General features: G+C 40.5%; 1 protein-coding gene and 1 non-coding gene across 2 annotated transcripts; both read right to left on the reverse strand.

Moving 5' to 3' along the window:
* Positions 1–476: 476 nt before the first annotated feature.
* On the reverse strand, positions 477–12,658 carry LOC131242922 (thioredoxin-like protein YLS8). The gene is made up of 2 exons (XM_058241901.1): positions 12,449–12,658; positions 477–974 (listed from the first exon to the last, which is right to left on the reverse strand). The coding sequence occupies exons 1-2, from the start codon at positions 12,656–12,658 to the stop codon at positions 666–668; spliced, it is 519 nt and encodes a 172-aa protein (XP_058097884.1). The 3' UTR covers positions 477–665.
* Positions 12,659–16,576: 3,918 nt separating this feature from the next.
* Positions 16,577–16,683, reverse strand: LOC131244830 (small nucleolar RNA R71). The gene has a single exon (XR_009170603.1). It is a non-coding gene; the product is annotated as a small nucleolar RNA R71 (small nucleolar RNA).
* Positions 16,684–17,555: the final 872 nt, after the last annotated feature.

Below are 17,555 nucleotides of genomic sequence, written 5' to 3' on the forward strand. Positions count from 1 at the left end.
CTTGAATGAGAACTCCTTGATTGAGTTCATACAGAACAACCTGTAGATTTAATGGCAAAATGCATTTAGTTAAAAATTTTGGGCACATTGACATATACACGAGGTGGTCAAAATTTGTGGATGCATTTACCAATTACCTGAGTTGGCAGTCTGCACCATTAATTAAATACCTCATTGCCAATAAAACAGCTATTATACAGCAAGGAAGAATATTCTATTATAGAATTTTGGACAGGAGATTACTATACACAGTTGCCTCATCTGTAGGACACCTGAACCTCAATCCAAACCGACTATTCCATTGCCAACTTCCTTGGAAATCTGTCTTATACAAGACGAAATGATTGAGATTGATTGAGATTGGTCGGTTAACCATAAGAAGCTGAGCATTTGATCATTTCCATAGAAGGAAAATGCAAGAACGGAAAAAGCAAAACTCCAGGAAAATAGTATCAAGCGGTACCTAAGAGCTTGAATGACAAAAGCAACCTCTCACACCCAATTGGTAACAGAAGACCTGGTGTTGTTAAGTTCTAGCACTCTGCAAGTACACCATTTAATGTCCAACACAGATATAGAGTTACCTAGTTATCAATGTATATAGACAATTCATTGTTTGATCAAACCCATAGCTGAGACCAACACCAGATTGTCCCAGAAGAAACTCAATATCGGTACTTAGTTGAGTAATCCTTTGGTGCGATGACCAGACCTCGGCCTTTCCTTGCTCCCCTGTAGACAGTCTCGATGATGTCAATAAACTCCTGCTTGTCCTTGAGAGCCCAGTTGATCTTGTTGTTGTTTCCAGTGCCCAAGTCAATCATTATGTGCTTGTTGCGGAAGAAGAACATGACAGTCGAGGGGTCGTACAGCTCGTACATGGTGTTGAAGTCGGGCACCTCGGTGATATCTACCAGGTAAATGACAGCAAAGTTCTTTATAGTCTCCGCAACTGAAGCTAGCACCTCATCCATCTACATACAGCCCAAAAGTGAAATCAATCCCATCACAATCACAAAAAGAGTTATCCAATTGTTTTGCTAACACATTCAGGTACAAAAGCATTGTAAAAGACGCATTATCTGCTTTGCATTGTCAATGTATGCCCTCCACATTATGAAAAAAATACATTGCTTTGCATTGTCAATGTATGCCTCCACATTATGAAATTCATTTTTTTTTTCCTACAATACGGAAGGTGACGATTTTATTAAGTGAGGCCAAAGCAAAAGGAACTACAAATCTGACCAAGAAAGAGTGTAGGGGTGTGTGTGTGTGTGGGGGGGGGGAGACCTACCAACTAAAACCCTTGAGGCTAAGGCCCACCCCATTGCGTTCAATTTAGCCATGCTAAAAACCTCCAAAGCCCACCCACTACAACTAAAACAATGATTGTTCCTCTCCCCCCAAGTAAACCAAATGCCAGCCAACAAAGTCTCCAGACTGCCCTCTCTACCTTTCTCACTCCTCCCCTGTGCCAAGACAAAAGGCAAATTAATTGAACCCGCCAGCACCCACGTCACACTGAACAAGCAGTTGTCCCAAACTTCCCTAACGAAAGAGCAATGGACAACCGATTTGTCATTTTTCAAACACATATACACATTCAGGAGCAGCAGCATCATCCTCTTTCAAAGGTTGTCAATAGCGAGCACCTTGTCATCATCATTCTCTTTCAAATGTTATCAATAGTCAGCACCTTGTTCTGACCCACGAACAAAGCAAGAGCTGCAACCTTATTGCACCATATTGCCACATAAAAATGGCGTGCCACAACAGCGCTCCCGTCGAAGAGCTGGTGATTGTTCTATACAAGGAACTAATAGAACAAGCCAGACTTTTCTTTGTTCCACATCATAGCATCACTATTTCCCACCTCCCACCACGGGAATAATGTTGCACAACCACTCCGATAGCCTGACAAAATCTGTCAACTCGTCGTTTGTCAAACTCCTACCTACGACAAGGAGGAACTCAAATCAACTCATCTCCCGAAAAGGAGAGACATTGCACAATCAGGATATTTGCATCAAACGCGATTCTATCTAGCCTTGGAAAGTCTTCATACAACACTTTCTTGCCCAGCCAAACATCCTCCCAAAAAGAGATCATCTTACCGTCACCCAAAGAAAAACCCACCCCCTTAAAAACTTTAATGTCAACCCAACTATAGACTTCTTTAGAGACAAGGCCCTGTATAGAGATGAGCCCTTGCCACCATCCCCCTCCCTGAACCCCATACTTCCACACTATAACCTCTCCCCATAAATTGCCATCCTTAGACCTCCAAAGCCATTTTCCTAGCAAAGTGGAGTTCATTGCCTCCAATTTCCTAAGATCAAACTGCCTTCATCAAATGGTTTGTAGACCTCATCCTACTTTATCAAATGAAACTTATGCTTCTCTTCAGCTCCCTACCATAAGAAATCCCTCCTAAGCTTCTCAAATGGGACAAACTTTGGACATCTGAAAATACACGTAAAACAAATCGGACGATTAGACATTGTTGCCTCTATTAGTGTCAACCTTCCTCCCAAGGAAAGATGTCTGTCAAGGTATTCCTTAACGGTAATGATGACCATATTGGTGATTGCCATTACTGTTATATGATTGGGCCGCTACAACCATAATGGCTTTTTTTACTTCGAAAAAACCTATTTCGGCCCCTGTTACATGTCAAGTTATGGCCCCTTAACGAGTAATTGTTACAAATGTTACCATTACCAATACCATTTTGTGACCATTTTGGAATGCCTTGATGCTTACTCTTCCATCTTAACAAATTTCTTTCAAAACTCTCCATGACTGTCCCATAAATGCTTTTGGCTGGTTTCCCTATTCAAAGTGAGAGGCCAAGATAGGAAGAAGTGAGCCAACATGACAACCAAATACTTCTACAAAATTAACCACTTCCTCCATAGAAAGACGAATGCCCAACAACTCACTCTTAAGGACATTCACCTTTAATCACGAAACAGCTTCAAAGCATCTAATGATCTTCCTTAAATTATCCACTTTAGCCTCATCCGCATCATAAAATAAAATAGTATTATCTGGATGCTAAAGATGAGTGACTTAGAAATCTATCTTATCCACACTAAAACTGTCGATGTAACCCCACGCCTAACCTCTTATCTAGCATCTTGCCTAAAGGAATAAGTAGGGAGGGAAAGACCTAGAAATTTGGTGACTAAACACAAACTTAAATCCAGCTTCTCCATTTTTGCTTGCAACCCAGCCAACCCAACACGTAATCTAGAAACTTTCAATCAACATGATTGTACACCTTTTTTATATTGAGCTTGTAGACAACAACCTTTTCTTTCCCCTGTATCGTGAATCAATGCATTCATGAGCTGTTCATGCGCTATCTACAACTACCTCTCAGCCACATGCTCCTTGAAATTTAGAGATCACACTATCCAAAACCACACGAAATTTGAAGGCCACAATTTTAGCTAATATTTTACAAGGATCCTCGGAAGACTAATCAGACTAAATTCCCCCAAACATTCTACTCCTCCCTTTTTTGGTTTGATAGCAATAAAAGTTACCCAACTCTGTAGCAGGGTTCTCATTACCATGAAATTCATTGATGAAGCCCACCAAGTCACCTTTTACTACCTCACAAATACTTTTAAAAGAAAGCTAGGGGGAATCCATTCAAACCAAAGGCCTTGTCACTGCCTGGATACTCTTACCTTTTCCTTGAAATTAAATCAAAATGCAAAATTTCTAGTCACGACCTTACTCACCCTTTCCCAGTAAGGTCTTTGAAAAACTTAACAATGGCGCTACACATTTTTTATTTGTCCTCTAGCCTCTCCCAATCATTACGAAACATTTTTTTTAATCTTTGTTAGCTCTAGCCCGGGCACTAGCCATTGCATGAAAAAAAATTTGTATTTTTGTCCCATTCTTTGAGCCAAGTCACCCTAGACCAATGCTTCCATGTGATTTTCTCTTTCCTCAAAAGAGTATTATATGCCGCCCAATAAGTCTCTGGCAAAGCTTTTCCTTTCGAAAGAGCCATACCTTCTTCCTTTATATCAAGGGCTTGAATATTTTTGCATTAGAGAGTCCGTCTTAGCCTCCAGGTTCCAAAGAACCTCTTTCTTACATGTGTTAATCATACCTGTAGGGCCTATTTGTTTCACCAGTTGCCCCTGTAATTGAAAAGAAAAGTATCATCATTACAACTATACCACTGCCAAACCAAACATGGGAATCGTCAGTCAAATTTAGATGTATTCAGGAGACAGCTAAAGGAATTTGTAATCATTGTACTTTTTCATGGCACTACTGTGAAAATCTTTATTCCAAAGAGTGACATCAATGTATTTTCATAATGATTTGACATTTAAGTAATCTAAAAATGCCATCATTTCAATTTTGCCACCTATAAACCAAACACGAGAATCGAGAGTTAAATACAAATGTTGTCGGAGACTAAGTGATTTGTGATCATTGCACATTTCCTTTACATTATTATGGTAATAGGTGACAATAACATGCCCTTAAGTAATCTGAAGTTTTTGGAAAAACAAAAAACTCACAAAACCCTCAACCGCGAAGGATGAACACTGCTCTTCCACGGCTTTGAAAATCCATCAATTTCAGACCATGATAATTGAGACCTAAACAGCCATGGACCCTATCATCCTCATTCATTGCCAAACCAACCGGGCAACGGTCTGAAATCAGCCTTGGAAGTCCTCTTTGATGCACAAGAGGAAGCTTCTCCGCCCAAACTGTGGGAGAAAAAAAATAAAATCCAACTTTGATTTAACCACTCTAGATTGCCCATTTAACCTTCACACACACCCCTCAGTAGATCCACTATCTCATTTGGAAGAATCCAATTTGAAAATTCATCCATATTTTTAGAAATCCGATCCTTACATACAAAAATGCCCCCCGATGATCCCACTGCATCTAGCCTCACCCAATCTTTAATCAACCAAACCCAATTTGTAAAAAAAAAAAGAAAAAAAAAAAGAAGAGAAAAGAAAAAGAGCAAGAGTTTTTCTTTTTTTTCTTTTTTCTTTTGAAGAGCTTACATTCCAACTAATTATCTTCACCGACAATTAGAAATCACCCCCTCATTGGAGATTCCTAGGCAAAGAAGTTAGAGAAGAGAAATCGCAATCCATAAGAGGTGCCGAGAAAATACCTCACATACATCCCTTCCCGCAACAAGGAGATCCTTTGAATTGAATGAGGTTGCATTCGCTGAAAAATCGAGAAGCATCTCCCACACGTGTCGTCCGTTAAGTGATCATCCACACAGACCGCGAGAGAGTGCTCGGCCTGAGCGATTTCATACACAGGTAAAAAACAATTGGAAATTAGCACCTGCAAACTAGCCACCTGTGAGGCATCCATTCGTCACCCTAACACCTTCCACCAGCCCATTACACGTGGCCATCACCCTCCCCCCGTGTCAAGAATGGTAGCATCGCCATGTGTCACTAGCTCAGACAAAAACCCTCTACATACCCCTTGCAACAAGGTGGCACCTCTCTCCATCTCTTCACCTCTGCATACACCACTTGACAGGACGTGCGTCACTCCATCAAGCAACACTTCCCCACCTACCCCACTGGACCAATCAGACGCTTCCACATCCCCTCCACAACTTCTGATGGTCCACAAGAGCAATGGACCTGAACATCATCTTCCTTTGAAGCAACTTACAATACAAGCTCCCAATTTGCCCTATCCTTCATCGGGATGGAGTGCCTTGGCCAATGCTTTTGTTGTTGAATCTCGTAGCAACTAACTAATTCCATAATCATCCAAATCGTGATCCTTTAATCCCTTCACTGATGGAAATCTTCTTTGGCATAGGGGCAAGCTCATTCTATCTTATATAGATTCTGGCAAACCGAAGCATTTCACACCTTTCTGAACTTGGATCGATCACAACCACTCCACTGATGTAAGAACTCCATGAAAACTGTGGATCCGATACTCCATTGGGAGCTCCTAGATATTGTACCATGCTTCCTCCCATCCGAAAGTCGACTATTCCTCCCACCTATAGATAGCTCGAATTAAGCCATCCCTAGACACATTGCAAATGAGAATGAAGTTGTCGACATTTGCTTAAGGTCGAAGAGAAATCCATATCGTGAAATCAATCAAAAGCTTAAGACTCGTCTCCTTCTTCCATGCTACGATTCTATGATTGCCACTCTCAGATCTCATCCACAACTCTTGGTCTAATAGAGGCAACCAGGATCCATTGGAAAGAGCTCCATGCATGCTTGAGGACATTCAAATGCATAATCACTTCCGAACCCGCATGTTTCGAACCCATCGGTTTTGCAAGGGAAGGAGACATCTTTCTCAAGGCTTTGTCTGTCTTCCCCTTGTTGCTCAAGTTCCAACAATCATATCTTGAAACGATCAACCCCTCCCCCCTCCTTCACTTTCTCTTGTCTCCTTAAAGGAAGGTTGAACATCAAATTACCTCGCTCCCCTTCTGCAAATGTGCCAAGCTGAACATCAAAATTTTCAGTTCCCCTTCTGCAAATGTGCCCGGTTCACAACCTCTAGGCCGTACTTAGCCTAATTAACCAAAAGTTTCCTACCTCCAAAACGAGAGTCATTCAAATAGTTTATCGCTCCCTCATCTCATTTGTAAAAAAAAAGATCGCTAAAAATCCTATGATGTCCTCTTTCTCCTCCACCAAACACCCTTTGAGAATTTAGTTCAAACCATTCCTTTGTGAAATTTTCAATGTAAAGTGTTAAAAGCATGTCCAACACTCAAGTTCAGCTCCCCTAGTTCACACTTCCTTCAATTTCCTTTTCCAACCCACCAAAATCCATTGTCTTCCACGTCGACAATTCTAGTACCCTCCCTTAATGACCTTGCACCATAGTCGTCTCTCTCAACGCTAAGAACCACTTATCCCTCTTCTTGATCGACTTCTTTCCCTTTACCTTTACCTCCTGCATCCCATTCGTCTCTGGGAGAGTCCTTGCTTGCCATCATACATCGACAAATCAGTAAAAGAAAATAAAAAAAAAAACTCACATAGGCTCGCCAAAATTGGCATCCACACTGCCACTCCATTAGTTGTTAAGGATTTTTCCATCGGAGAGTTTTGGGCAACGATCTTCGTTGTTAGTTAGACCAAAACCAACTAATATTCTGAGTTGTTAAGCTATGGGCCCCACATGTCAAAATTGAAGGCTTGAGGCCAAGGATCCATATGATCCTCTTTTCTCTAATAACATTGTATTTTTGTCTTCTGATCACCTTCTTTTGCATTGGAGCCCTAGCATAGTGCAGATACATACAAAATTGCATTTATATGCATGTCTGTAAATATGTACAACGGTGATATGCAAAATAGTCATTACCCTATTTTTACTTGTTCTCAATTTCGTCTCTTAGCCCATAATTTCCCCAAAGCAACAAAAGTATAGAACATGTAATTTGAGGGGACTAGCTTTTCGGATATCTTTGCCCGTGTGTTAGAATTGGAAAACCTCCGTGTGTGGTGAATGGAGAACCTTACGTTGCATTTAAGGTGCATGCAGAACCTTACATTGCATCTAAGGTGACTAGCTTTTTGGATATCTTTGCCCTTGCAATTAGTTTCTGTAAGGCCAAGAACCTCGAATATTTTAGAGGGTATGGGAAGACATTCTAAAATGAAGTTGAAGCATTATGGAAACTTGAAAATGTGGTCGTTGTTCGACGAATGGTTCAAATTTCACCCACAAAAAGCCTTTACATGGCTTATAGATTTTACCAACAAAAAACAACCTAAAAGTATTTTTATAATTTCTACTCCTCTCATGCAAGTAACCCGTTCTTTCTTCTTTGCAGGTACCCTAACAATACTACTAGGGTGTTGTGAAACAAAGGCTATGTCAGGCTCACTATGTTGCCTTTATGAAATCCACTCCATACATCCATCGCACCGCCTCATGCTAAAATGTCAACCTGAAAACAAGGCAAATCTAAGAGTCAAGTGGGCTACAATATGGAAAACGTGGGGATAAGTCGCCTATTGCTGAAAACATTCCAATATAGTGCATAGCCGCACCCTTTCCATCTCTCCTTTTTCTCTCTCCCATATGCTCACGGTATTTTCTATTGTTCATATAATATTTCCTAGGTTTGAGAGATCCAATGGTTAGCAAACAGCCCTAGAGTCCCAAACAGCATTAGAAAAAAAATGTGACACTCCAAATATATAGTATATGTCACAATTTTTGAGTTGCAGAAGTGGGCTCTCAATTAAAGAGCAACAACAACTTGAAAATCAGTAAGCCTGTAACTTGCAATAGTAAATTGAGATATTAGCCATTAGACCTGCGAGAAAGGATAAAATCCAAAAAATGGTATTAGCTTCCTCAAAGAGATGATCTTGGAGAACTTATAGAAATTGCCCACCTTACTTGGAGATAACTAACATTAAATTGTTAATTTGGGGACCTCTCAAACTCCTGGAGAAACCAACATTGTGGCCTTTCATCTTGACAGTGAGGTCCTAGGTAGTGGACCCAACAATTCTGAAGTTCTACTTTGCTCTTTCCCTTCTGCGAACAAAGACCAATTTATTTAGGCGTTCACCTTTCTCTTCTTTTGCTTATCCTTCAACTGATTACTAAATTATCCCATTCACAACCAAAAGAAATGAATAGGAAGGTAAAAAAAACCTTAAGCATTAAGATCTAAGAACCCAAAAAGTTTGATTTCAGTGGTCACTTATATATGAAAAAAGCACAATCAAGGAGTGAGTTAACCATCCATTGATGCTTCAGAGTTTAGTGGTTAAAATGTGCAACATCCATCATAGCAATTTCACCTTCATCTCTTATCATTCTCCAACAATTACATGATCAAGAGCCCACCAGTCATCAACCTTCCTCTTTTACCCATTCTTGGAGCCGGCCACAACAAAAACTCACATTGACACCACTCACATGACATCACGTTACAATTGAGTATTGACCCCAGCCTAACTATTACGCACACGCCCAAAGGGCAAGTAACATAAGTCGGGTTATGAAGGGATGGTTTCCAAGCAAACCGCTGAGCACAAACATACCAACAACAATATGATGATGCTTGTTACCACCAATGGGGATTTTCTTTTCATCTCAAATCAAGGTCAATGGACACTAGCCAAGAAAAACGCTACGCATAAACATACTAACAATAATATGATAATGCACATCTTCACAAGAGATTTGCTTCTTTTATTCTTTTCCTTCCTTTTTCTTTTTCTTTTTTGATGGCACAAGAGATTTACCTTCTACCCACTCTTATAAAAAAGGAGCTTTTGCTTGATAAATTAATGAAGACTAAAATCCATATCACCTCTTTCCCGGCCTATGGATTTCCACAAGAGCAGACACATAATTGATCCACTTAAACAAGCTATCAAAGAGGAGTTACACAAACATAACCGCTCAATATAGTAAGAATTTGATGCATGTCATCTTGAAAACTATTTGTTAAGAGACGTATTTCAAAAAACACTCATCCAAAAGGTGTTATTGTGAATCTGAAAATGACATATATCGTGGACGAAGAAAACCACACACATAACCTCATGGCGCCTTTCTTTTTAGTAATTAACAAACATTGCGGGTATAACGCGTGCAATACATGTGGAGGAAGGGGGGATGAGACACCGTGGTAAAGGGTGTACCTACACTACACAGAGAGAAAGAGGAACACTTTTAATGTTGGGCAACCAATGCCCACTTTTTCCGGTGTTGTTACCTACTCGAGTTTCATATTTGCCCCATTTTCAAGCTGACTTTCTAGCATAAGGAGGCAGAATAGATGTACGGAAAAGATTTCTCGGTAGTTACAATGGTGGGTCGCACACAACCTTTATTGCACAGCTCCCTAATAATACCATCAAAGCAAGCTACACGTAAAGAAAAGGAGATCAGGCTACTCAAATGAAATCAATTACTTTTGCCTGGTAAAATATAAACTGCTTAAAGGTTTATTGTGGATGAAACTTGAACCATACGACGCATAGCAACCACATTTTTCAATTCTCAAAATATGTCCAACTTCGTCTAAAATGTCTTCTCATGCCCTTTCAACATTCAATGTATAAAAAAGATCTAATGACACCATGACTCCAGATAGGAGATAGAAGATTCTATCATGAATAGTGGTTTTGGCAATGGATGTGGCACTTATGGCGGCCTAGTGGTAGTTATGGTGGCAAAACAACAAGAATTATAGAAGCTGCAATAGCGGCAGTGGCTAGTGGAAACAAGATTTTGGCAACTAACACGTGGACTATGGTAATTGTACTCAACAAGTTGATGACCAACTGGAACACAATTGCAGAGATCACTAGCTGATTACTGTGCAAGAAGAGAACGAAGATGGGGAACAAGGGAGTCCCAATGATCAACGTGCCAAACGCAAATTATCCAACTTAAACATAGTCCATGTCTTTGACTATCTCCATAGTTAGGATTGGTTAATATTCACTCTGATAACAACAACAATATGCTGCACTTTGTAAGGAAAATACAACACGCTCGCTAGAATTTACTAAGACTGCATCTACTACTACAAATAGACTAAAAAATTTATTCAAAGAAAAAAGAAACTACAGCTAGAGAAAAAAATCAATATACTGCTACAAAAACAGCAGAAGAAAAAATCTCAAAACAACTACATTAAACTGATCCCTGCTTGCACTGGACTTGGCAAGAAAATCTGCAACAGACCATTCAGAATGCATCTTGTAGACAATGTCGAGGCATCTTACAGCTCCCTGTATGCTTAGTGCTACTTAGTGACCTCAAATTAGGCAATGTTAACTAAGTTACCTGGGTGGAACAAACTGCGGCCAAATTCCATCCTTTTCATAGAATCTGAAAGCTTCCCATTCTCCCAATTAATGGTTGGGTCCAAGTTTATGAACATCACTTAAGGTCTGGCTGACAGCACACATGTCACCTGTTCAGGACCACTACTATAACATTCAGGTGGGCCTTTTAGGTAGCAGGAGAAACTATAGTTTACTTATATGCAGGAATTTGGTACAATTGCAGCCCAAGTTTCAGTAATGCAAAAAATTGACCTGATGGGGCGCAATGTTCATTAAGGATCCTGCATGTATCTTCAACATTGAAAGATACCAATCCTTTGACAGAGTGGCCTACAAAGAGAGAGAAAACGCACCAATGGCTCTCATCTGAAAAAACCCATATATCAAAGGGATGGAATCTATAAACCAGAGAGATTTCCGGGGAATCCCCAATCACATTAAGATTATCATAAAAGAAATAAACAAGACAGCATATCATGAGAATTTAACATTTAGACAAAGGGAAAAAAAACAAATGGAGAAATACAAAGCAAGACCCAAACCTGGTTAGCCTCTGTGGGAATGGGTACCATAGGACCCGATCCATTGACAACACTAGCTTTTTTAATCCAACCCCCGTGGGTTGGTGAAGCACAACATGTATATGCTCTTTGGAAACCCAGGGAGTTCTAGCATTGGCAATATAGTTAGAGGCAATCAACCCAAAAATCAAGATTTCTTTTTGGGTCCTCGCAGGACCAGGCCCTTCTAATCAGATGCCATATCTAACTATTGCTAGGCTACTCCCAGATACTTACACTGGCTTATGGTTGAAGGGGACTCAAAATGTGTATTATCATGGTCAGCTGGATCCAATCAGTTTCTTTGGTAGCGTTACTTTTGTGTAATGACATTAAGGAGCTGAACCTTCGTTATATATCTTTTAGTTTAGTTCCCATATAGGCTAATTCCAATGTAGATACATTAGCTGAAGATGTGGTGAGATAGTACTTGCATGTTGGCAACACTAACACATTAGGAGTTCTTTTATTTTTACCTTCAATAAATTGTCATTATTAAAAAAAAAAAAAAAAATACACACAACACCGATGCCATTCTACTTACAATCTGACAAAAATATATAATTTTAACAGCTTGATTGCATCGATCCAAGAACCCGTAGGCGACCACCAACAACATAACACAAAAATTCACTGAAAAATCTACAAAACAGTAACAATCAACAGATGAGAATATGCTTCCTTCCTTCCGATACAAATTCACATCAGTTGATGAAAAAGGTCGATTTCACTGGACAACGAGATGGTCCAAGAAAACCCTAGCAATTTCAAACAGCTAAAAACTAGAATTCATCAAAGATCAGCAAATCATGGGGAGACATAAAAGAACAGATGAAGATCATCAAAACTGCGGTAAGAATCTATGGAACAGAACTTGAGGAATCTTAATCGTTTAGGGAAAGAACAGATGAAGATCATCAAAACTGCGGTAAGAATATGTGGAACAGAACTCGGGGATTCTTAATCGTCTAGGGTTTGCTGAGATCCGAATTGAATGAAAAAACCATTGTCGTGGAGGAATTCAAAGAGGAAAGGAGAAAAAGGATGACATACCTGCATGCATGTTTCATCCCAGTCGTGGCCGAAGCGTATGACTACCAGCCGTTCTTCTTCGGCCAGGATCGCCTGATCGACGGCCCAACCCGAATGCAGGTGGGGCAGAAGGTATGACATCTCTGCTCCTTTATCTTTCTGTCGTCTTCTCTCGAAATCAAACCCTAGAAAACAGAGCTCTGGCAGCGTGGGAAATAGAAAAGGAAGCATACGTAGAGGAATTTATAGCGACGCGGATTTCCTGCGAAAGCCTTCCGCAGGAAGTTCCTGCGCTGGGAACTTAGGTGGGGCCCACCGTGATGTTTGTCAGGAATCCACTCCGTCCATCCGTTTTGTGAGCTAATTTTAGGCTATTAGACATAACTTGAACAGAATCCAAGACTCAAGTGGGTCGTACTAAAGGAAAAGGTAGTTTGGGAAATTCTTACCGTTGAAACTTCCCTGGGTTTCGACAGTGATGTTTAAGTGTCATCCATACCGTTAATAAAGTCATTCCTACTAGGATGGACTGAAAACAAAAATATTAGCATGAACTTCTATGGCTCACGAATATTTCAACCGTGGACGTTCAATTATCACTTTTTCCGTCACTTGAGCATTATATACGGTTCATTTTTGGCCACATGTGTTGAGGGTCAAATATTGCATATCAGACCCAGTTGTGGCATAGATTTACAAGCATGATACCGCTTAATGGCCTGATTAATCGTGTTTGTAATGCAGTGTGTATGTACGAGCCTGGACCGAAAAGGGTGCTTAAAGCATGGACTTAACGCTCTGAAGTCACTAAGGCAAGCGACGGACTCCAGGGGACCAAGATCAACGGAATTACACGTCAGGGATCTGTGAAAATCGAGAAATTAAAGACTCAAGTGGCCTGAAAAGTGTCCAGAGTGCAATAACACAGGGTTCCCACCATCCGTTCAGCTCGAAAATTCATACATCGTCTGAGGACCATAAATTAACCGTACACGTCGAATTTCATCCGTTCAATCCCTGTGCAAGTGTCCCAACGGACAGATCAGCCCATAAACCCTTGATTTGGGGCCCACCTGAGCTCCGAATACGTTTCAATTTTGAACTCAACATCTTAAATTAGATGGGGGAAAGGATGGACGGTACGGATTTCTTGAGAACATCATAGTGGACCGCACCTGCACTTGAGTGTGCACAGTGCTTAGGTGCGCTGGATGATCACCGGACGGTCAGCCCGGTCAAAGACGGGCTGACTCGTCTCCTTCTCGTAAAATAACAGTGGACGGACGCTGTTCGTCCGTTTTTCAGTAATACGGCCCACTCATCATAGGGCTCGATGATCCGAACCGTTCACCAGTCTTAGGATACGGCCAAGACCAACCCCTAGCTGTCCGTCTGATCCCATGCATAAACATATGCGTAGATCGATGTTTAAACGCAGGATGGACGGTTGGGCTACAATCTCATGAGACACCACAGTTTGGATGAAAACCGAGCAATCTCAGACGGTTTTTCGTCCTGAAAACAATGGACGGAGTGGATTTTTCCACTTGACTTCAAGAAAGGTGCGAACGTGATTTCGCAGCAGCGACAGCGGCGACTCTGTTTCGCAGCAGGACTGACGGTTGATCGTTGTGGGCCACCATCAGGGCTCATCAGACGAATCAGGACCGTCCTTCAGGAACCCACGGGCCCTACCTCCCTCGCTTAGGTGGTGGAATTGCATAGGACAGCTTTAATTGAATTTCGACCGTCCAATCGGAAGACCGACGGTAAATTGAACTAATTCGTGGTTCACCTCGAAGCGGATCCAAAACCAATCAGGTTTCACTGGTTTTTCGAGGGGAAACTAATGGATGGGTCGGATTTCTCATCCAACATCAATCCTAGGCCCACCAGTCATCACAGATGCAAGGCCGTGTTGTTTTTTTGCGTAAACAGGGAGTCCGGCTCCGTTGCAAACGGACTGCGAAGGAGAAGTTCGTGTTCGACTCAGCCACCACTGCCGGAATCCTATAAAGGAGCTCATCTTTGGTTGGGAAGAGGATTGAAGGAAGGAAACGTGGAAGCAGGGAGCAAGAGTTGTTTTGGGAAATTGAAGCTGGGACGTGGGGCTTGAAAGTGGGTTTTGTTTCTGTTTTTTATTTATTTTATTTCATTTGTTTTGGATCCAGCCCATTCATGTTGGGCTGAACCTCTTGGCTAGGGCTAAGAGGTGAAGCTTGTGGCGTAATGGGGTTGATCATACGGCTTGGATACATGTGAGGAACTGACGTTGAATTTAGTTGATTACATGGAATGCTTTCAAGTTTTTTTTAATGATTTATTGTAACGTAAATTACAATATCTTTGCAAATGCTTTGAGTATGTCCATTCCCTTATTATGACTATGCAGTTAGGAAGCCCTGTTGTTCACCATTGCCCTTGGACATGGTTGGATGACGGAACTCTTCCTGACATTCATACATCACTCAGATTGGCTGTGAATTGGTTTGATTTTGTTGTTTGCTTTGTCTCATGGGCATGGTTTTGTGATGGAATCCACTCTAATTTACACCCATCTGATCTCGTGAAGATTAAATCAAGTAAGTTCAGTTTGATGATTCTTGATGTAGGCATAAGATCCCCCTGATCTCGACAAGTGGATCCTCTGAATCCCTAGTGTTCTTCCTCTGAATTCCTTAAGTTTTACATTCATCTCTCACAATTATTCATCAATTTATAATTGATTTACATTGCATCTTAGGCTAGTTCTATTTCTATCTAGTTTCAGGAAACGTACAAGTTTCAGTCCCTGTGGATTCGACCTCGGTCTTACCGAGTTTATTACTACATCACAACCCTGCACTTGGGGTGTGAACAAGTTTTTGGCGCCGTTGCCGGGGACTGACGGTTACGATTCTTTGAAATTAATTAGTTTTAGAATTAGTTTAAAATTAGGATTTTACTAACTTTAGTTTTAGATTTTTATTTCTATTTGATTTTTAGAACTAACTTGTTTGTTTTTTTGTAGGATCCTGACATAAACTTCTAAATTGGTAATCCTTTTCTAATTCCTCTACTTTTTCTATTTTTAGAATTAGGGTTTGAATTTTAGAAATTTTCTAATTCTAGTATCCTCCCATCTGTAGGAAATAGTTTATTCTTAGAAACTAGGTTATTTCTTTCCCTTTTTAGAAATTAACTTTCTACTTTTATTTTTGGTAACTTTCTAATTTTAGAATCTAATTTGTTTCTTAATTTATTTTTAGAATTTTTTTGAAACTAACTTTCCTATTGTGTAGGCCTTTAAGATAGAAATTTCTAATTCGGTAAGTTCTTTCTCTCTACTTTCTATTTTTCATATCTCTTTTTAATTTATTTTTTTAGGATTTTCTTCTTTTTAGAAACTAGTTTACTTCTATCCTCATTTTTAAGGATTTTCTAATTCTAGACATTCTCTTTAGAACTAACTTGTTTGTTTTCTTTTGCAGGTCCTTAACTTAGGGGCTTCAATTTGGTAATTTCTTTCCAACTCTCTCTCTCCTTCTTTTTAGATTTTCTTTTCTTTCTTAGGATTAGGCTTTGAATTTGATTGAGAGCTGCGAGTGTTTCATGCCTAAGTGGGCCCGTGACAACACTCGACGTCTCTTGACTGAAGGAGGATTGGTTGAGGGGTTGACTATCCATCGCAGGACTAGACACCACTCGAAATCCCCTGAGTTAACTGAAGTTATGGCTGAAGACCAACCTCCTCTACTCCCACCCAGGGTGGAGGATACCCAAGATGAGAATGAGGTGCATCAGGCACCCCCGTCTCGTACTTTACGAGATTATCTACAACCGGCGGGAGTGAGTATGCCCTCATGCATGATTTTTCCTGAAAACACAGGACAAATGGACATCAAGTCAGGAGTTATCCAACTCCTTCCCAAATTTCATGGACTTGAATCAGAAAGTCCATATTTACATTTGAAAGAGTTCGATGAGATTATGGCTACATTATGTTTTCCTAATGTATCTGAGGATACAGTCAGGCTGAAACTCTTTCCTTTTTCCTTAAAAGAGAAAGCTAAGACGTGGTTACATTTACTGCGTCCTAGATCCATTGGCACATGGAACGACATGCAGAGGGAATTCATAAAAAAATTCTTCCCACATCATAAAACGATTACCCTCAGAAAAGCAATCATGAACTTTGCCCAAAAGGAAGATGAAACATTCTTCCAATGTTCGAAAAGGTTCAAAGATTTGGTCAGTTCATGCCCACAACACGGATTTGAAACGTGGCGCATTACAAATTTTTTCTATGATGGACTGACATCTTCCATGCGCCAAATGGTCGAGACAATGTGTAATGGAGAGTTCATTAATAAAGATGTTGACGAGGTATGGGATTACCTCGATAGTCTCGCTGAAAAAACACAATCATGAGATTATTACCCAATGGCGAACACCACGTCTAGGCCGACTCAATTAAAGGAGAAATGTGGATTATATCTCTTGAAAGAAGAGGATGATCTCAAGTGTAAAGTGACTACGCTCATAAGGAAAGTTGAGGCCATGGAAGGAAAGAAGGATAAGGTTAATGAAATTGTTTGCGGCATCTGTGATTGCAACATTCATACAACTGAAAATTGTCCTACAATACCCGCCTTTCGAGGAGTATTGAATGAACAAGCTAATGCCGTAAACAACTATCAAAGACCTTTTACTGGACCTAACTCCAATACATACAATCCTGGTTGGAAAAATCATCCAAACTTTAGTTGGAGGAATGGACAAACGGCTACTCCTCCAGGTTTCTTCAATCAAAATCCAAATCAAGTGAAACCTCAAGAGGAACCGGTTCAAAATTCCATACAAGAGCTGGCTCAGGCTATGCGGGGAATTACAGATTTTATGCAAAAGATAGATTCTCGTATGACGGTTATAGAAAAGGGGATGCTTCCTGCACAACCTCTCCCCAATCCTAAACCGTAATACGAGATTAATGATCCCAGTTCTTCAAATCAGATGGGGCACGCTAAATCCATCACCACTCCTAGGAGTGGAAAGATCATTGATAAAACTCTTCCGGTTAGGCCCGAAAAGCCTCAAGAACCAGAAGAGGACAACAATGATGGAGCTAGTGATGCCCCACAAATATTAG

This window comes from Magnolia sinica, chromosome 4 (assembly GCF_029962835.1).
Source record: "Magnolia sinica isolate HGM2019 chromosome 4, MsV1, whole genome shotgun sequence".
Classification (NCBI taxonomy): domain Eukaryota; kingdom Viridiplantae; phylum Streptophyta; class Magnoliopsida; order Magnoliales; family Magnoliaceae; genus Magnolia; species Magnolia sinica.